Source organism: Tiliqua scincoides, chromosome 2 (assembly GCF_035046505.1).
Source record: "Tiliqua scincoides isolate rTilSci1 chromosome 2, rTilSci1.hap2, whole genome shotgun sequence".
NCBI lineage: Eukaryota > Metazoa > Chordata > Lepidosauria > Squamata > Scincidae > Tiliqua > Tiliqua scincoides.
In genome coordinates, this window is record NC_089822.1 from 191335297 (window position 1) to 191357035 (window position 21739).

General features: G+C 43.4%; 1 protein-coding gene across 1 annotated transcript in view; it reads right to left on the reverse strand.

Annotated features, from left to right (window-relative positions):
- Positions 1-4840: 4840 nt before the first annotated feature.
- GFPT2 (glutamine-fructose-6-phosphate transaminase 2) overlaps positions 4841-21739 on the reverse strand; it is a 31291-nt gene continuing 14392 nt past the window's right edge. Inside the window, exons 4-19 of the mRNA XM_066614423.1 lie at positions 19869-19994; positions 19088-19146; positions 17528-17662; positions 15565-15626; positions 15245-15324; positions 14884-15001; positions 14282-14445; positions 12689-12784; positions 12486-12583; positions 12043-12163; positions 10710-10867; positions 10216-10330; positions 9011-9138; positions 7918-8085; positions 6600-6761; positions 4841-5877 (exon numbers count right to left, since the gene is read on the reverse strand). Coding sequence (XP_066470520.1) covers positions 5833-5877; positions 6600-6761; positions 7918-8085; positions 9011-9138; positions 10216-10330; positions 10710-10867; positions 12043-12163; positions 12486-12583; positions 12689-12784; positions 14282-14445; positions 14884-15001; positions 15245-15324; positions 15565-15626; positions 17528-17662; positions 19088-19146; positions 19869-19994 — 1835 coding nt within the window. The 3' untranslated portion in view covers positions 4841-5832. The remainder of the gene's footprint in view (positions 5878-6599; positions 6762-7917; positions 8086-9010; positions 9139-10215; positions 10331-10709; positions 10868-12042; positions 12164-12485; positions 12584-12688; positions 12785-14281; positions 14446-14883; positions 15002-15244; positions 15325-15564; positions 15627-17527; positions 17663-19087; positions 19147-19868; positions 19995-21739) is intronic.

Sequence of the window (21739 nt, forward strand, 5' to 3'; positions counted from 1 at the left end):
GAATCATAGAGTTGGAAGGAACCTACAAGGTCATGCAGTTCAACCCCCTGCCTGTAGCAGGAAATCCTAGAGCAAACAAACTCCCCAAAGGTAAGCAAGGGAAGAAGGGAGCTCAAGCTGCTGTATGCTGAGGCTGGACACCCATCCCACAGCTCCATAGTACAGTCTCTTCAGCATTACCCAAGATGTTCCTGCCGCAAACACTATGGCCCAGTTACCCATCTACCCTCATGGCCAAGAGCAAGGAACATCTGGGAGCAAGAGAACATCCAGAACTCCAACCTTTGCACATGGTGGTCAAACACTCCCTGGAACACCACATGTTTTACAGCACTGCAGCATTGCTACTGGGGCTGAAGAGTGATCTTCTTCAGAGGGCTGATACAGCCCCCCAAGAGGGGAAGGTAATGTTCTAAGCCACTATGCTTGCACCCCCCAACAGGACAGCACTGGGTATACACTTTGGTGGCATCACACTCCCTCACAAACATGGACTACCCCAGACTACCCATTCCAAGCCTGTGAACATGTGTGATGGATGCTACTGTCTATTCCTTGTTACTATCTCTGTTTCATCTTGTTCATCAGGTTGCCATCCCACACATGAGGACATCATGTAGATCCCAAGGGATGCACTTAGCCTGCCTGCCAGCAGTGATCAATAGGAACCTGGCAGATGCAAGGTGAAGTCACTGGCTCCCCTCTCCCCCATCAGGCCCCTGTGACTTCGCAGACTCCAGTGCAGGCACAAAACCAACCAATGCAGCCAGCCCCCACCAGCAACAGGCCACCTATTCGATATTACACAATGACCTGAAATACCATGTCAGGTCAGAGAACATGCAATGGGGGATGGCACTCCAAATCCATTTTTCTCCCTCCCAAATACTAGCCAATACAGTTCAGTAAAAACAGTGACCTGATCACACAAGTCATCACTGCATTACTGGATAAGAAACCCCCCCCCCCCATCCTTATTCACCTCAGCTGGTCTTGGAACGCCTTGTCTGCTGCTGCTGGTCAAGCCATATCATTCCCTGTTGCTGCACACAGACAGGGGAACCATTCCACAGGTGGGGGCGTCACCCAGATCCTGAGAGAAACTGACAGCCCACCTGCCTGCAGCAACCAGTGGGAGACCAGCTGTTGCTCAGTGAGGTTGCTGACCTGCTTGTTCCAATCAGGCCCCTGTAGCATTGCAAACCCCATGGTAGACAGTGAAGCAACTGGTGCAGCCAAACCACTCTGGCACTTGTACTTGGCAGTCTGTTGAATAATGTGCAATGGCTAGAGGTGTTTGAAAATGGTGTTATTTTTGAGAATAAGCCCATTGTGTTCAGTAAGATTTAGGCTGTAATCCTATTTTATTCACCATAAACAAACACCTCTAGCAATGGCACAACAGCCTGATTAGGAGAAAATGGTGGGCAATCCCAACTGTATGTTTCTCTTTCAGATGCTGTTCTGTCAGTGATAAGTGTTCAATAAAAACTTAGACTGGACTGCATGTCTTGTGTCTTTGTGGGCAGGTAGGGACCCAGTGTTCCCCTTATGCTGTATGGCCGTGCAGCTCAAAACCAAGCTCTGTGCAGCATGGAGTGTGGCAACCCAGAAGTTAAACAATGGCATATGATATCATAGCCAAGCATCTGGAGATGGTATTGCAACATAGTGATTCTTTTTCAGATGATGGTAGCTGTGGACAGTCACAACACTGCAGGAACAGAAGGGGTCCCTGCGCCAGCACAGATACCTTACACTGCAGTGTTATTCAAACTGTGAGGCGCGGCTCCCTGGGGAGTTGCCACGAACGCACAGGGGAGGCGTGGGTTGTCCTCTCGCAGCGACACAGTCACACCACCGTTTCTGGGCCGAGCCCCTCCGTCTTCTGCGCTTTTTTTTAAAGCAGAAGAAACAGGTTGTTCAGCTGCTCCCTCTGAGATGGACTGCGAGAGTGGCTGCTGCCGCTGCTGCCTGACCTCTTCTCCCTCCTTTCCTTCTGTGTCCTCTTTGACTCCAACCCTCCAGCTGGCAAATACCAAGTATGCTCAGTTTGCAGTCCTTCCCCTTGCTGACCATCAGAAAGAAACCCTCGTTGATCCTTGTCTGGTTGGTTCCTAGTTCCCTGCCTGGGATCGCTTCTCATCAAAGTAAAATCTCTCTTTTCAACCCCCTGCCTTTTCCACTCCCCCTTTCAATCTCCAAACCTTCCTGCTTTTCTCCCCCTCCTGAAATAAAACGCTTCCTATTTTACCAGTGACCATGGCTCTTAGTTGTTTCCATGCAGTTGGCAAAGGGGGGGGGGAGACAAGCACACACTTTACTTGGCCAAGAGCAGAAAATAGGAACAGTTTTTAAAGTGATTTACTAATCTTGTTGTTTGACTGAAGAGGAAAGGCTGTATTTTTAAAGTGATAAATCTTGCTATTTGAAGGGAATACTTATCAGCCATTGATGATTGCCAGGCCAATCCTATCCACACTTTCCTGGGAGTAAACTCCATTTACTCTAATGGGACTTACTTCTGAGTAGACATGCATAGCATTGAGCTGTGCATCTCCTAGTATAGAGGACCAATCAGCCTCCTAACCAAACCCTTATCAGCTCTGATATATTTTCATGGTTTACTTTTGTTTTCCCCACCAGCTGCTGGAAAATTTAATTTCATTAAATTAATAAAGGGTTAAATTCTATCTAAGGAGAATGGGAGAAATGACTAGTTGGATTGGGGTCCACAGGGGTGTGTGTGTGTAATGTTGGTCAGACTGGTTGTTCACAAACTTCATTTGATAAAACAGTTCTATTGGTATGCTTACAAAGTTTAAAAAAAAAAAAAAAGTCCTACTGGACCAGACAAAATCTACCTATTCCAGCATCCTGTCTCCAACAGTGATCAGCAGCTGATCATTTATAAAGCATGTATATTGCTGTGTATTAATAATAATTAATAATATATGTTTAATATCTGCATTTAATTAATGATATGATTAATATAATTAATAATATAGTTAATACTTCTGGCCACTTCCTGTTTACTGATGTCACTTCCAGCCCTCAGGAACACGATGGGGAGTCATGGCCAACAGCCACGGGGGTCAAGGGACCCACGGGCTGGAAAAGTTTGAGTACCACTGCCTTACAGGTAGAAATGGGGTTCTTCAGAAAAGGTGTTGCAAATATGTTTTATCTTGTTTTTTAAATTATGTTTTTAATTGATGTTTTTAACCTTCGTTGTAAGCCGCCATGGGTCCCTCCGGGTAAAAATAAAGTTAATAATAATAATTCAGTGATAATGAAATAAAAACACATAACACCACTTTCTGCACTGCTCATTTTTGTAAATGAACAAAAACCCTGAAATCTGCAAAAAAAATGAAACCATTCTCTAACACCACTACATATTCTCTAATGTGTCTACATGTATGCGGCTGCATCTGCTGACACGATTCCAACAATATCACCTACCTAGTATGCTTTTAAAGTGATTGTAATTTATAAAAATGTGCCCTTGAAATAAAACACATAACGCTGCTTTCTGCACTTCTCATTTTTGTCAAAAAACAAAATCTGTGAAACAATAAAACTGAATAAGCACACCTCTATTTAACCAGCAATATAATCAAAAACCCTCTCCCCCACTGTAGCTGGGCTGGAATGGCCCTGCTGCACCCTTCTGTGCAGGTATCCCAGCCCCATATTGGTGTGCCACAATAAGCCCCAATAAGCAGGACATTGCATAAGTAGGCCCTGCACTGGTGAGGGCCTACTCTGGCAGCCATTCATGCATGGGATTAAAGGTCATTTGAGCAATACTATGTCAACATCAGGCCTTGGATACTGGAGTGACATACTCCCTATGTGGTGCCAACATCACCTGGATACCATCCAGGTGATGTGAGGTGCTGGGCTGCTGCTGTGCATCACAGTTGGATGTGGCTTGGACACAGGGTTGGCATCACATGGACGCGATAAACCCCTAGCACACCAGAAGCATGTCCAACCAGCATCTTAAGTCCCAGTGGTGATGATGCAGTATGTAGAAAGGCTTTAATCTCATTCAAAAATGACTGTCAAATCAGACCCTTACCAGCACTGACTGGCAAAAGTCATTGAGGCTCAGTGCAGAGACCTTCCACTAGGCCACACCGATTGAAAGCACAATAGCCCCTAACTAGACTGCATAGGTGGCTGTGGGGCACCCATTAGACTGGTTACAAAGTAGGCCAGCTATGAGGTCAGTGGAATGCCATTAAGGTGGCCTTCCACAAGAAGTGGGCACTCCACCACCCCCTGCCCTCTACAGCCAGATGCTCCACCTGTGGGAACGGGTGGGATGGCAGACATTCCCAGACTGCCACTACACTTGGGGGCTGACATGGTGGCAGCAGCTGGCAGGGATTTTCTGCATGGCCAGGGAGGCAGCAAGCCCAGGTAGGGGAGTGGCACCACTCATACAACTGAGGAAGTCTGTGTGTTTCCTGCCAGTGGGCTAGGCAGGAGCAAGGCTGGAACAGCAATAGACAAAGTGGCAACAGGGGCAAGGGAAGGACAGAATGAGGCAGCAACAAAGGCAAGAGAAGGGCAGATCTACTCCAGGAAGGGGGTGGGTTCAGATCAAATCAAATGTAACTTCCAGTGTTGTGAAAGCTGCCCCTGAACCAGTCATAAGGCACATTTTCATGGCTTCAGTGTATGTCATGAGAGAAAGAGAGTACATGGACAGCTTAATACTGCAAGGATGAAATTAGCTAGAAAATTGTAAATTGGCTTTTATATCTATCTGAATGGTTAAAGGAAGTAATAAGGTACAATCCAGCCAAGAAAACTTCTATAGTCAATATTTACTTTAATTGTATATCATTTTTGTTGTACAATAGTTAAGAAGAAACATATTGAGATCACACAATACCCAGTATAGAGTAAAACAGAATTCAGGAAGATAAAGATAATTTGGCTCATGTAAAATGGTCTTTTGCTGGAGAATTTTTCAGCAAAATAGAGCTAAATCTGAATGTTTGAGAAAATTTGCACAATAGAGCAGAAGTAGTGAATGGATGGACTAGCATCTATGGACACATCAGTCCCTTTCTCAGGAGTAGACAGGAAAGGAAAAATAATAAGAAATAGAATTCCAGTTAATAGTACAAATGCAAACAGCAAGAGAATTTGTACACAATTAGTAAAATTTAATGTGCACATTTATAGCCTGGGCATTACCACTACTAAAAGCAGACAACATACTAAAAATAATTTAAAAGGTATACATTTGTGTGTATATATAAATACTTTGTATTTAAAACTAAGGCAGCAATCCTATGCAGACTTCCCTGGAAGTAAATCCCATTGCGTTCAGTGGGTGTTATTTCCAGGTAAACATGTATAAGATCAGGCTGCATATAGTGTTGACATTCACAGTTAACTCATAAGAGAGCTATATACATATACATATATTGCACTGTAGTAGAAAAGACCATTTGTTAACCTTATGTAAACGATTTGATTCCTTTCTTTGGCAGTTATAGTATCTAAGGGATGCTATAGGCTATTAAAAAGAGCACTTAGGTGCAAGGCCTGTAACAAGTATTTAAAGGCACATTAAGCATATCTTTAAAAAACACACACACTTCACATTTCCCAAATACTTTTCAGTTAGCAGTAGATCCATTGTACTGGCTCAAGCTTTCCTCACATCAAAAACCCCACTTAAGTAAATGCAGTTGTGCTTTGTAGTGGTATGCTGATTAGGCAGGAGTCAAATCACACTCGGTTAAAGACTTGTTGATGAAAATATAATTTGGGATTGTTGGTTGCAAATGTCCTGTAGCACATTGTCTATTCCACAGTCACAGATTTGGCCAGATTCCTTGGAAAATCCACCTGGAATAAATGAGAGATTCTCAGCATATTTCAATTTATAGCAACGTTTTCTCTTTTCAGCACTGCTGCTCAGGACTGGGCTGCCCATCAGCTACACATACAATTACAGCTCAATCCTAACTTTCCAGTGCCGATGCAGTCATGCCAATAGGCTATGCACTCAACGGGGGCGGGGGGGAGGGAGCACACAGAAGCTTCCTCAAGGTAAGGGAATGTTGTTCCCTTACTTTGGGGCTGCATTGGTGCTGGAAAGTTGGTTAGTATTGGGGTATTACTGTATGTGTGAATGTGCCCGTTTTCCATGTTTGTAACAGTTGTAGAAACTGGCTGTATTCTGTGTATTTGATTGTACATAGCTCTGATTCAACCAAGAAAGCTTCTGTATACAGGTGACTGTTCTCACGCATGTTACTGTGCAAGTATAAATATCCATAATACTTTGGATAATGGGCATCTGCATATCAAACAAAATAGTATGTGCTCCATGATCAATTTTTCAAAAACCTATTAATGAGTTTACTATGTTTTTAACAGTTAAAAGAAACTGAGATCAGCAAGGTTGTGCTGGATAGTCATCTTGACAGAACTCTTCACAGAGCCAACTTTTTTTTTGCATAAATGCTATGCAACTATTCCTGTTAGCAGCTTGAAGAAACAGAGGAAGTGTCCAGGCGTGTTTGTATAAGTGCTTTAATTGGAGTGCCTAAATATAGAATACTTACATCATATCCTCTGAGAACAGCCAGGTGGAATGAAAGCAGCTGTAGAGGAATAACACTCAAAACTCCTTGCAGACAGTCCACTGTTTGTGGTAGCTCAATTGTTTTGTAAGCAAATTTTGAACTCTCAGTATCTTCCTTAGAACATAAAATAACTGGGCGACCCTATAAAGCAAAACATAAAATTAAACCTGATCAAAAATTACATTTCTCTTTCACCTTTGTTTGCTATATATTTCTGAAATTTCTCCAGCATATAGCTAAATTCCAAATTAAACACACACCCCAATAATTTTGGAGGGAGGGAGGTGGCAGGAAAATTAAGGTCAGGGAGCTGGATCACTGTCTTTCAATCCACTTCCTTGCTCACTTTTCATGAAAGGGCAAGTGAATTGGTATGGCTCTGACTGTGGTAGACTAAGGGAAGCAGCGGCAGACCCTGGGTGAAAGGAACCCAGAGTCTGTTTACTGCTCCCTACAACTCACTGCTCAATGCTGCCACATTGTCTGCTTCATGTGTAGGCCAGCCATGCATTAGGGTAAAACTCTCAGAGGACCAACAGCTTCTGGGAGAGTAGAACTCTACGCCAGCAGAGACAAGGGGATAGAGGCGTCACCAGCCCATGGCAACAGAGAGGCAGTGAATGCAGAAAAGGGCAACAAAATGATAAAGGAGAGGGAGCATCTTCCATATGAAGAAAGGCTAAAGTAGACTAAGGGCGCAATCCTAACCCCTTATGTCAGTGCTTTCCAGCACTGACACAAGGGCAATGCAGCTCTGAGGTAAGGGAACAAACATTCCCTTACTTTGAGGAGGCCTCCTTGAGTGCCATCCAACTGTAGGATGCAGCACATGTCCCATTGGCACTGCTATGCCAGAGCTGGAAAGCACTGACATAAGGGGTTAGGATTGCGCCCTAAGAGGCAGGAAGCACATGAAAGAGGTTTATGAAATTTACAGCCCAATCCTAACTAACTCCCCATGCAGCAATGCAAAGGCTCCAATGTGGCATCTGTTGCAACCTGCGGGAGAGTTTTGGTTTTCCGGAGGACTCCATGAGGATGGGGGTCCAGCACTCTTCTTCCAGCTCTGTGCACGAGCACATGGAAGATGGCTTCTGGAATCATGCAGAGTGATACCTTCAACCATTTTACAGCAGTAGAAAGCCCTTCCACTGCCATAAATAGCTGGATGCACTGGCCCAATCCTAGTTATGACCAAGCCATTTGTAAGCTTCATGCTACCCTCAGTTTTGTTCCTCCTTCACAAAATGCACAAAAGAATTAGGTGCAACAACAATATGATTGCAAGACAGCTTACCTGGCGAGCAGTGATCTGCTGGAGAGCATTCTGGCACTTTGTGAAACAGGGATCTTTCATAATGATCATGATAACAGGCATTTGTTTATCTATAAGAGCCAAAGGCCCATGCTTCAGTTCCCCAGCCAGGATGCCTTCAGAATGCATATATGTAATCTCCTTGATTTTCTGCAAAGCAAATGGAAAAGATCACAGTTTGAAGTACAAGCTATAAGGAATGCATTTTATTCTTTTTTTAAAAAAAATGAGTAGACAACTATGCTAATGAGTGCCCAAATTCCAAAAACTACTTTCAGTGTACTAAAATGCTCATTTATTCCCAGTGGAATTTTTGCTCTCTCTCCCCTCCCCCCCCCCATTTACATCAAAATGGCTTTGGAAACTTCTGCCTGTCTTAAAATTGGTTTCTCATACAGCATAAGAGAGGTTCAGTTCTTCAAGAAACATGTTCAAAGTCCCACTGTCTGGGTTTAACTAGTTATGTTCTATGGATACTGGCCTCTGTGGTGTGTCAAGATTCCAAGCCTGAACGCGAACCAAGAATTATTAAGAATATTTGCATACTGCTTTTCAACAAAAGTTCACAAAATTGTTTACATAGCAGGTTACACGTAAGAGATGCATCAAATCTAAGTCAATAAAACCCAGCAGAAGATAAATCCATCAAGAACTGCTGTTGCATCTTTTTTCTTTCAAAGAAAGTCATGCACCAGTCTTGATTTATTGACTACAAGCTGCACAGCGACAGTATTTTGTGCGCTGTCGTCTAAGTGAGAAGTGAAAAACCTCTAGTCTTCTGTTCAAAGACAGAGATTCTCTTTTCTCTCTGCTTTAACAAAAAAGTCACCAAACTGTAATTTGACAAGAGCTGACAAATTACTCTGAACATTCCCTAAATTCAAACATAGGTTTGTACAACCTACATCTGCAAATGTATTTTTTGTTTCAACGGTTAAAAAGGAGAAATTTATTAATGTCTTAGTAAAACAAACCAAGTCAGGAAAAAGGGAAAAAGTAATATGAAGAATCACTTCTCCACATGGACTGGCTTATAGTGCAGACTAGAGCAATCTTAGACAAAGGGGTTACATACCAATGCCCCTTCCAAGCAAGTGGCGTAGTTGTAGCCACGACCCATAACCAGCAGTGACCGTTGTTTATAAAGTTCAAGCGCCAAATCATGTATCTTTTCATCCAAGGACAATACTTCTTTTATCATCTCTGCCAATAGATTATGATGAAGAATTACATTATTGCAGCACCAGCTCTATTGTAGTATATTGTAACTAGTAGTGACATAACCAGAATCTCACAAATTCAGATTTTTTAAAGCTTTCTCCTTATTTGAACAATAGAACACATTGTTCAACAAGCACTGCTTGCTCTTGACACCTTTGAAAACAGATGTAGGGATCATTTTGAACCTAATATATATAACTGGGTCCTGAAATTGCATACTATCTTTCCTTCTGATGTCACACTTTTCAAGGGAATTATCACTTTGTGAGGTTTTGATTTGTTTCTTCTGGATTTTCTTTTTGTCATTTGAAGTTGGATGTGGCATTCAAATTTGGATAAATAGACGTGTTCCCTAAATATATGTACCAACTATCTTTTCAATACCTTTGTACTCAATGGGGTTCTTCTCACTGTAAGTTAACAAACAAAATGCCCAGTAGGTGAGTCACAGCCCAATCCTGAGCTGCCTGGGGTGCATCTTTCACACCCCAGGCATCCGGCGCCGGCTCCTCAGGAGAAAAGGACTTTCGTTCCCTTCCTCCAGGTAAACGGAGTAGCCGTTCAATGGGGCTACTTCATTTGCCGCCAACCAAAAGGTCAACAGTGAATCAAGTGCTTATGAGTCGGGTGGTTAGCCCGACACAGAGGTTTTGGATTCACCAGTTCCACCTCCCTCCCCGCTCCCTCCCTGGCACATTTCCTCCCTGCCCTCTCCCTGCCTCCCGCCTGCCCTCTACCCGCCTCCCCCTTCCCAGAATGCCTCCCCCCGCCCCCCATGTCTCCACTTACCTCTCTTCAGCGGTCTGCACGACTGCCAAGCAGTGGAACTCGGGCACCTGCCCGGCGCCAGCCGGCACTGGGCCCACAAACGTGCCTTACAGCATGTTTGCAACAGTGCATGCTGGTAGTAAACTGGCGCGCCAAGCTCAGGTTTGGGTTATTAAATCTCCCCACTCCCATGCAAGCATCCAGACTGCATTCACATTCTTTAAAATGAATCTTCTCATGCAAAATCTCGACACACTTCATATACATGTGAGTAGGAAAGAAAAAGCATACCTGGTAATGACTTCAGTCCACTTATGATCTCCTGCCTCCTGTTTTGCAATGAAATTCTATCTTCAGACATCATCAAACCAAACATTACAAGAGATACAAACTGGCTGGTATAAGCCTGAAGATATAAAAAAATATATTAATTTGATTGCTTAAAATTTGATTCCAAGGCTAATTGGACCAATGAATAATTGTTAATGTTAGGATGAAGCCTGTTGACAGTTGCCATGGACATAGATGGGGCAAAAGCCCTGGGCGGGAGCTTCTAGAACCCTGCGGAAGCCTCTCCAAGGCCCCCCATATGGGGTCGGAAGCTGTGCTTCTGGTTTTCCAGTGTCCAATCACAGACCTTTGCTCAGGTGTGGGGCTGGGAAGGTCGGCTGCTGCCTGTTGAAAGTTGTGTTGTATGGTGCAGAATATTCATACACAAGGATTTTATTCTGGCATATATTTTGGACTGGGACTAAAGAGGGTCAACAACAGCAGACACAAGTTACCTTTGTGCTTGCCACACCAATCTCAGGCCCTGCATTGATATGTACGCCACAGTCTGTGTCCCTGGATATTGAGCTTCCAACGGTGTTTGTAATCCCGACAGTCAAAGCTCGACGATCCTTACAATACCGTAAGGCCATTAGTGTATCAGCAGTTTCACCTTCAGTTCAAAAATACATTGACATTTCTGCTTAGATCAGAACTGCAACTGAACTTAAAACAAACCATTCTAGCAAATTCAAAGAGATTGAGTTGAAAATGTTAAGAGACTGAAAGTGTACCACCTGTGTAAAGGGGAACTACGCTATGTGAGCAGAGCCTCCCTGCCTGGCTGGGGCTTTCATCCCATTTCTCCTACTTATTGGTAGTGACAATGTTTAACGTTCATAATTCCTTGTTAACATTCCAATTCATAATTCCAATGTTAACGTTCATAATACAGACCTGGGCAATTTGCAATGCTCACCTTAAATATAGTACAGTGTGAGCATTATATTTATCCCAAGCACTTCTCTACCCTGAATCTGAAACCAAGTTCCTCCCACACATCTGGCTGCTGTTACAGCAGCAGCAAGAATTAGGCCTCACCCACCCCTCCTTGCATGGGTCCAGGAATGCTGATATGTCAGCAATCCAGGTGGCTGCAGCTCCGGGAAACGTAGTGTGTTATGGTGGCTAAGCCGGTGGACTAGAATTGGAGAGACTTCGGTTCCAATGCCAACTCAACCAGAAAGTGATCTTGGACCAGTCACTACCTTTTACTCTTACTTACCTCAGAGAATTGAATTGAGGATAGAATTGGGTAGGGAAGAACAAAGTACACCACCCTCAACTTCTTAGGGAAAACTAGATTAAAACATATACTAACCATAAATTTAAATGGGTGGCATACACGGTTTCCTTTTCCCCAGAACAAAACTCCTTCCTCTGGTTAAGGGAAACTGTGCATGACACCAAATAAGGAGAGTATAAATTGAGTGCATCAAATCACATGAATGAATCAGAGGGGGATTAGTTTTCCTTGTTTATTTCATGCTGATTCAAAGTTACTTTAGGTTTCATAATAATTTTACGGAGCGTGAACTTAAATTTGAGAATCTCACAATCATCCATCTCTGGGATTGTGGTACCTACAGAAATTAGGCCCAGAGTGCAATCAGGTAGTGTTAAAATATGACTTGGTGCTGAAAGTGACAAGTATGTTGGGTTATTCAAAAAGCCGAAGGACCATTAGAGATCCAAAATACAAATTAGAAGTCTTTCTCATTAGCAACCTAAGCTTCTCTAGAGAATTAGTTTAGGCCGAGTAGCAAGATAGGTTGGAATACAACTCACCAGACTGGCTGATAAAAAAGCACACATCATCTCTAAATACAGGTGTATTCCGATCCAGAAAGTCACTGGCAAGCTCCACCATCACAGGAAGCTCAGTCAGTTCTTCCAAAACCTGACGAGTCTATGATTAACATAATGATATTATAGTCAGGCTAAGTCTTAACACATTTAAGACTTGAGCAAAATTAAGTGAGATCCATGAAAAAGTACAGTAAAGAAAAATTAAAACATCTGAGTCAGTCTTGCATAAAAATGCTGAATGACTTGCGGCCCACTCCTGTCTGGGCTGGATGTCAGTGCACCTCTGGCACTGCTGCTGACTGCTGTAAAACAGTCAGCGGCAGTCATAAAAGGTGCTCTGACAGCATGTTTAGTAGCACATTGCTGAGAACACTCGCAGGAAGGAGACTTTCCCATTGTGGCCTCTCACAGGTTTGACTTACAGCCACTGCAGCATGATAACTGGTCCCACAGCCAATAATGATCAATCGTCTGCATCTTCTGATTTCTTTTGAGTGGTCCTTCAAACCACCTAAGAGAACTGTAACAAGAAGATAACTGTAGTTTGACTGAGCTTTCTAACACAGAGTGGTAGTCATGCTGAGTGATGTCAGAATTCAGGACTGCTTTTTCTTCCTCAAATTACCTGTGTTGGTCTCAAAATTCACCCTTCCTCTCATGGTATTGAAGACAGACTCTGGTTGTTCAAATATTTCCTTCTGCATAAATGCACTGAAGTTGCCTGTTTTAAATAACATGATTGGTTAGTTTTACCCACAAAAAAAATTGACATTTATAGCAGAGACATAATCGAAAACGAGCTGGAATCCCTAGCATGTATGCACTGCTGAAACAGAGACGCCTGCGTTGACGCCTGCGTTGGTCATGTCGTGAGAATGGATGATGGCCGGATCCCAAAGGATCTCCTCTATGGAGAACTCGTGCAAGGAAAGCGCCCTACAGGTAGACCACAGCTGCGATACAAGGACATCTGCAAGAGGGATCTGAAGGCCTTAGGAGTGGACCTCAACAAGTGGGAAACCCTGGCCTCTGAGCGGCCCACTTGGAGGCAGGCTGTGCAACATGGCCTTTCCCAGTTTGAAGAGACACTTGGCCAACAGTCTGAGGCAAAGAGGCAAAGAAGGAAGGCCCATAGCGAGGGAGACAGACCAGGGACAGACTGCACTTGCTCCCAGTGTGGAAGGGATTGTCACTCCCAAATTGGCCTTTTCAGCCACACTAGACGCTGTTCCAAAACCACCTTTCAGAGCGCGATACCATAGTCTCTCGAGATTGAAGGTTGCCAACAACAACAATTGGGAAATAACCAGGGACAGAATGGCATTTTCAATCAGAGGTTGTGAAAGATTAGATGAAGGTTATAGAAAAGATTAGGTCTACTTGCCGCACAAACCTATGAATGTTTATTTAGAAATAAGTCCCATAGTGTTCAATGGGGCTTACAGCCAGGAAAATGTGTATAAGATTACAGCCATATGAATAGCATAGCATATAAATAGCATAGTAGCATAGCAAGGGGGGGCTCAACACTCAGTCTTGCATGGCGTCTCTTCTGCTTTGCTCTCATCGCTGGAAATTGTTTCAGTGGCAAGGGGGAACTGATGATACTGAACTGGTAAGCACTGCATATCGCAGCTCTCAGCTTCCACATAGGATGAAATAGTATTATGTTTGCTCCTTGCCTGAATCCAGCACAGCATGCCAATGGCTGGGGGCAACCAGAAGGCCTGGGAGAGGCAAGTGAAAAATATGATTTTTTACTCCTCTCTCTGTAGGCTGCCTAGCAGTCAATGGGATTCCTCAGACCTTCACCAGCTATTTTGCTAGCATGGGTCTAAGGAGGCTGAGGATGTGTCAGGCTGGGAAAATGGGGATAGCATCCCGGCATGCACTGTCACTATGAGGATTACCCCTCCTGCTCTCAAAATGCCCCATCTGTCCTGCCCCTCCCCTAATCAGCATGGTGTGCAGGAGCCACTGCTGCGTGTACGGGTTCTCAGGTGGTTTGCACCAGCAGCTCCAAAGCAAACAGCAGCAGTGCACCTTTTACACTGCCACTGCAGCACTTATGGTGGCAGACTGGGAGTTCTACCACTGTACGTGTCCAATAGGATTGGGCTGTTTGTCTCCCATGTGAAAAGAAACACATATGGGTTCCTTGGTTGAAAGGCTGCCTTTGCCTGTCCTTATATCAGCTAGCTTGTTCAGCTGTCCTTACCCTTCATGATCTGCTGCAATTCCATTTGCAAGGTCTGGATGGCTCGAGAGGGGTCATCGCTAGCTGAACGTTCTAACCGATGAATAGAAAGCTTCCCTTCAGCCACTGCTGCAATATCATCATCTTCTAGAAAGATGACTCGATTGGTGTGCTCAATTATTGCACTACACAAACAAAAGCAAAAAGTAAATACAGAAGAGTTACAGAACGGCCATGCAAATTTCTTTCTTCCTCAGTGTGCAGGATTAAGAATAACCATTTATACGCTAGTCCTGGCTACAATCATGTGCACGTCAGGATTCAGAGTCTCTTTGCATACCAAAAGAGTTGGAGGTTAAGTACACAAGTAGCAGGAACATGACTCTGTACTTCTGCCCCAGCCCCGACATGTTAGCCATGCTTCACAGAACATGCCACCCCAGTGTTCCCTGCTCAGCATCTAGCAGGAAAAGTCATCCTCATATACAAGTCTCTTCTGCTTGAACAGCTCAGAAGTTTTGGCCAGAAGCAGGTCATCATTCCTCACTGAATGATATTCCTCCCTTACGGATGAAACCAGTACCATCACAGATTTACGTTACCTTGTGTAATGTTTCCATTACCTTGCATCTGAAGCAAAAAAGAATTCAACTGCTTTGTCGCCAACAGCATGAAGGCAGGTAGAACTATCCAGTCTTTTCATCCGAGTTTTGCATCTGTTCTTTACATTTTCAATATTACCTGTCAATTTTTTAAAATGATACTTTTTTATTATGTAGACCATGACAAAACTGAGGACTAATTTGAAGACTTTAAAAAAAAAAATCTTGCTGCGTAGGATCAAATAGCTAAATGTCTCCATGAGGCTTCTAGTAACAAGGCCAGTTTGTTTCTTAATAAAACCCTCACATGAACTATCTTACAGTGTAATTAGTTCCCTTACAAGTGTAATATATTTATAGTTCCAGCCCTTTAATAACTTACATGTTCTGTATAAGATGGGAATTTGTTCAGTGGAAAGCTTAGATTCGCTGCGAACCCCAATAAGTAGAGGACTCCCTCTCCTGTCAAATAATGGAACAACAGGCAAGTTGGCTACAAACGTTTTACGAAGGATAAAGAGTTACCATTCTCACGTTCAAGAAAGGGATCCACTGAGGATTTCACTCCAGTTCAAGTTGAATTATTTTGTTTACTACAATGTTGTGTCCAAACCAGCAATTAGTTATCAAAATTATCCAGATTTGTTGTCTTTTCCCAGTTTGGATTATTCTTATTTCTATGCATAAAACAGTTTTACTCACCTGGTAGCAACAGCTTCCCCTGGGTAGTGGATACTTTTAAAAACCAGTGCAAAAGCTCCTTCCTGGGAGAAAAATAAAAACACTCAACATTAGCAGGTAAGAAAATTGGGATGGTAACAATATCTCAAGGGTGAATAAGGCAATGACCTCTGTCAAAACTCTCCTAGTCTCATGTTAAAGACTCTGCGAAGACTCTAGTTATAGGCTGTCAAGAGACTTTTCAGAAAGGGAGGCTTCTGACAGTAGTATTACCTTATTCACGCTTTAGACATGGTTGATACTTTTAGAAAATGTGGCAACAGAACAAAAAGAAATACTCAAAAATGCATTCAGTCTGTGAACTCAGTGATGTTATGCACACTTATGCAGGAGTCGTTCCCATTGAACTCAGTGAGATGGAAGAAGTCTGAAGTCTGAGATGGAAGAGTTAACTCAAAATGAGGGAATCAACTCCATATCAATAGGAGAAAGAATAGATTTACACTACATTCAGCTGTGGGATATGAAATCGGAAGATACTTAATTATCAGGGAAGTATAAATGTCTATGTAGAGCTTTTAACCAAGGCGAGTACATGTCTTTTTGTGAATCTGGAAGGAGGTGGTGGGAGACATGGTGAGTGGAAGAACTGCACTCTGGCTCCTGGTACATCTGAGGGAAAAGAAAATCAATGCTCCCAGAACTGCAACTGTGTAATTTATCTCATTTGGGTTCTTCCCTTAATTTGCAAACACAGAGTAGGTAACAAGATGCTATAATAAGGTGCTGCTTTATTAAAAATAAGCTAATGCAATCTATAACTAGGTACTGATATTTATCTTTTCTTTCTAAAATGATATTTACACATTAAAAATTAAGTTATTCTTTCCACAAAGAATATGCACAAAAAATATTTTGGTACTGCCTGAGGGGTCCTCCATCCATGCAACCCCACCCAAGGTGGCAGGTCCACATCAAGGATAAAGAGGCAGGACACAGAAACCAGTGGGCGGGGGGGGGAGGGTGTTAGTTGACCAGACTTAGGCTTACTTGCCACTTACATGGGATTTATTGAAGGGCCAATGAACAGAAACAAAACAAAAGCCCTTACATCAAGATCCATCATACCAAACAGCCCCTCCCCCTTTGCTCTATGCACCAAGGTGCTACTCTTGACTGCTCACCATGAGTGCCTCGTTGTTAACAGTGGACCTATCTGAAGAAAGGCCATGCCCAGTACAGGACACCTATCAAGCATAAGTGTGGCCACCTTGGCAGGCTTACAGTATCCAGAAGTTTGCTGTACACCCCAGGCTAAGGTTACCAGATACAAAGTCTAACAGAGTGCCTATATGTTTAGCCTTTGCACAGAAGAGGGAATTTTGGCAGGTGCAGCTTTTAAACCCTTCCGCGTTGAGTTGCTCCTGCCAAAATTCCATCTTCTATATGATAAAGATATAGGCACTCTCTTTCACTTTGTATCTGGTAACCATAACCCCAGGCCTTGGTGGCAGAAGAGCAGCCCAAGGTTCGTGCTAGCAGCCTATTTCTTGGCCCCCCCATAAGTCGCTTCCCATCTTGCCTCCATGCTCAGGACCCTTCTCCCCCCCTTTGACCTCTATCCTCCTTTCCCAGCATCCTTCAGCACCTCTGATATCACTTTGTCCTGTGTTCCTTATTCTTAACCAGTTCTCTCTGTGTGGTACTTCTCTCTCCTTGGCCAACTACTCTGCCTTCCCTCTCATTCCTTCTTTTTGAACCCTTCCACCTCTCTCAGACCCCACCCTGCCTTGGAAGCCCAGCCTTGCCTGATGGATCACTGTAGTTCCTGAGGCACCTGGTGTGATGTCATCGCCAGTCACACCTGAAGCCCTCAGACAGCCAGGACCACAGCAGCTATGCTACGCAGGTCAGTGAACTGAGACTGGACACCAAACTGACTTAAACAATCATTCTAAAAGACTAGAAAAAGTCCCCCACTCACCAGTTGCTGAATGACTCTCTCTACCAAGGCAGAAAAACTCATGTCTTCAGTCTCTCTGTTATCATACACGTATTTGATCAGCTTTGGAATGGTTTCGGTATCTGTTTCGGATTCAAACTCATAGCCTTTGGTCTCCTATAATGTTTTACAGAGAATGTTAGATATGATTTCCTTGCCTCAGACTTTTTAATTCATGCGCCATGCCACCAAAAGGCATCTACTGCCTTCATCACCATTACAGGTTGAGTCATTATTTGCAAGGGTTCCGTTCCCAGAACTCAAGTGGATGGCAAAAAATGCACTATAGCAAATCAATTTTAAAAAAAGAGTTACTTTCCTCTGATGATTTAAATACAGCCTTGATGACCTTTGTAATGCACACAGAGGCCATCAGTCTCTCTCCAGGCACTTAGGCTTCACTAGGAGGCAGCAATCTCTCCCTTCACCAGGAGCCCCAGCAAGGGGGAAAGAATGCAGAAGGTGATAATCACTGCCATTTAGCCTTCTTTCACTTGCTCAGGGGGAAGGGAGGAGTGAAGCCTGCAGAGAGAATGATTGATGGATTGTCAGCAGGCTGCCCTCTCTGGCATTATTAAAGGACTGTTTTCCTTTAATTTAAAGGGCCTTCTCATCAACTTTGAGATAGAAGAATCTGTGGATACTTAGGATATACCTGTAATCACTTGTATGACTGTCTCTCTGCAACAGTAAAAAGCAGTTTTTAAACTTTGATTTTAAAGGGGTGCGTTTTTTCCCTTCTCCAGGGATCAGCTCGTTCCTTCTCATTTGCAGGAGCCATTCGTGTGGAGTCAAATCCATGTATAAAAAATCAGTGTATAACAAAGCTGGACCTGTACTACTATTTGATAGCTACATATGAAAATCACATTTTCAAGGCAAAGATATTAATGCAAACATGATTGAAACAGTATGAAATTAATGTTGCTTCATAACAATCAGGAGTCACACGGTTCCTTCATGTCATGAATTGTATTCTGTTACCATTAATTAGGGTCAGTTCCTACAAAACTCCAAGTCATCTTTTCTAATTGTGTGGGACAGGAACGTGAATACACACATCCTCCTTTATCCAGTGTGCTGTCCTTCTGCCACCTAATCACACAGGAGAAACTCAGGTGAACAGCCCCTCATTGCACTGTTTATTATTACTTAGTAGTATTTAAACTGCACATTGAAGTATGATTTGGGCAAACTGACCCCACACACATCAGTGCAGGGGGGGGGGGAGGGAGTTGTACATGCACATACTACATACTTTTGAGGGATGGTGGAAATATAATCCAAAGTAGCTGTTAGCTAGCTACACTCTGATTCGCTAATCTTTCTCATCCTAGGAATGAGGGATTCGCTGAGAAAAAAGTAATCCAGTGCTGGAACATATCTGGAACCCCTTTTTAACTACCTTCATTGTACTCTGGCAAGTAAAAGATCTTTCTAAAGAATTGGGAGACCCATCTTCATACGTGAAAGCCAAGCATGCCACAGACATGAGGTGGAGCCCTGATTTTTCATTTTAGTCATTTATTGTTATAAGCTTACCAAAAATTTCCTTAAGTCTTTGTAATTTGTGATAATCCCATTATGGATAACAACAAATTCTGAAGGGAAGAAGAAAGAAAAAGAAGAGGTAAGACAAAGGACCATACTTCAAGCCGTGGTTTAAAGCTGCATATTTAAAATAAAAACAAATTGTTTTATAGCACTTTTAACATTCATAGCCTCTTGCCATCCTTCCCTTCCCCCCCCCCCAAAAAAAAACACGAAACATCTCAATCAGGTAGGTCGACATCATTAGACTCACAGGAGTGGCCAGAATTTGATCTGAGTAGACTAGAAACCTGATAATGAAGGACAATCTACCAGCTCCCAGGACAGGATCCTCACTTTCATGTGTCACATATCTTAGAGTTGCAATTTGATAAAACCAGAACATTGCTTTGCATTAGTTAAAGTTCCTGTCCGATGTAACTTATTTATTAAAAGACTTATACCCTGCCTTTCCCCTTGTGACCAAGGCAGCTTTCAAAATATTAGAATAGCTTTATCCAGGAAATTCTGAAGTGGAAACCACAATCCTATACACACCCTTACCTGCGAGTAAGCCCCAGTGAACTAAATAGAACTTACTTTGGAGTAGATATCTCTAAGACTATGCTGTGAGTCACCATTACCCACTCATACATTGCCCAGAAATGGGAGGATGAGTAATCTCTACTCTTATCTAAAATACACAAACAATCTGATGGCTGTCCACATTTCAGAAGAAGTTTTTGGGAATTTAATGCAACTTCAAGTTTGTTTGCTTTATGAAGTTACCTACCATTACTTTTATCTGATCGTTGAGGGTGACTGTTCACTGCATTTGGCACTCCGTGGGTTGCCCAGCGAGTATGAGCAATACCAAAATGTGTTTCAAAATCTAACTTTAAATCCAAGCCACCTTGTTCTATATTGGAGAAAAAATAAAATAAAATAAAGAAATTCCAAGTGCTTTAAAGTCAGACTATAGTCAGTGCTTTTTTTGTAAAAAAAATAGGTGCAGGAACTCACTTTTTATTTATTTATTTATTTATAAACTATTTTTTATACACGCGCACGCACACACGTCCATCCCCTGTGAGCTCCCTGATAACAACATAAGAACAGCCCCACTGGATCAGGCCATAGGCCCATCTAGTCCAGCTTCCTGTATCTCACAGCGGCCCACCAAATGCCCCAGGGAGCACACCAGATAACAAGAGACCTCATCCTGGTGCCCTCCCCTACATCTGGCATTCTGACTTAACCCATTTCTAAAATCAGGAGGTTGCGCATACACATCATGGCTTGTACCCCATAATGGATTTTTCCTCCAGAAACTCGTCCAATCCCCTTTTAAAGGCGTCTAGGCTAGACGCCAGCACCACATCCTGTGGCAAGGAGTTCCACAGACCGACCACACGCTGAGTAAAGAAATATTTTCTTTTGTCTGTCCTAACCCGCCCAACACTCAATTTTAGTGGATGTCCCCTGGTTCTGGTATTATGTGAGAGTGTAAAGAGCATCTCCCTATCCACTCTGTCCATTCCCTGCATAATTTTGTATGTCTCAATCATGTCCTCCCTCAAGCGTCTCTTTTCTAGGCTGAAGAGGCCCAAACGCCGTAGCCTTTCCTCATAAGGAAGGTGCCCCAGCCCCGTAATCATCTTAGTCGCTCTCTTTTGCACCTTTTCCATTTCCACTATGTCTTTTTTGAGATGCGGCGACCAGAACTGGACACAATACTCCAGGTGTGGCCTTACCATCGATTTGTACAACGGTAGCTGTTTTGTTCTCAATACCCTTCCTAATGATCCCAAGCATAGAATTGGCCTTCTTCACTGCCGCCGCACATTGGGTCGACACTTTCATCGACCTGTCCACCACCACCCCAAGATCTCTCTCCTGATCTGTCACAGACAGCTCAGAACCCATCAGCCTATATCTAAAGTTTTGATTTTTTGCCCCCCCTTTTTTTTTTAAAGTTCCAGTTAGGACTTAACCCACAGTTAAGCTCCTGGAGTGAGCCCCCTGCTGGAGGCTGTGGGTTAAGTCCTACCTGGGACTTAAAAAAAAAAAAGTTCAAAAAAGAGCCTGCCTGGGACTGAACTTTGAGGAGTTTTGCAGCCTCAACTGGCCCCCCTTTTGGCAACTAGCAACCAACCTTTATATTTTGCAGCCAAGGAGCACCTTCCCACCTAAAAAAAATGATTCCTCATAGGGATTTGAACCCCAAGCATCTGGCTCCACAGACCTGCAGTTTAGCCATTGAGCCACCAGAGCTCTTAGGCTCAAGGTGTTTGGAACTAACACTTGAGGCACTGATGGCCACCAGCTGGGCTCAAGACCTTATATATTAGTTCTGAACACTTTAACAATAGGCTTTCCTATAGCCCAATGGAGAGAGTGCTGGGCTGTAGAGCACAAGGTTGGAGGTTCGAATCCTTCCCTAGCTAGCAGTGCGGAGCGGGGTGGTGCAGGCAGGGGAAAAAAGATGGGGTCAAGGAGGAGGGAAAAAAGGGGGCGTGGCGGTGCAGGCAGGGGGGAAAAAAGGTGGGGGCAGAGAAGAGGGGAAAAAAAGGTGCCGGAACGCTGTTCCGGTGCGTTCCATTACAAAAAAAGCCCTGACTATAGTAAACAAAAGCACATGATTAACAGTTTTAACTTTAGAAC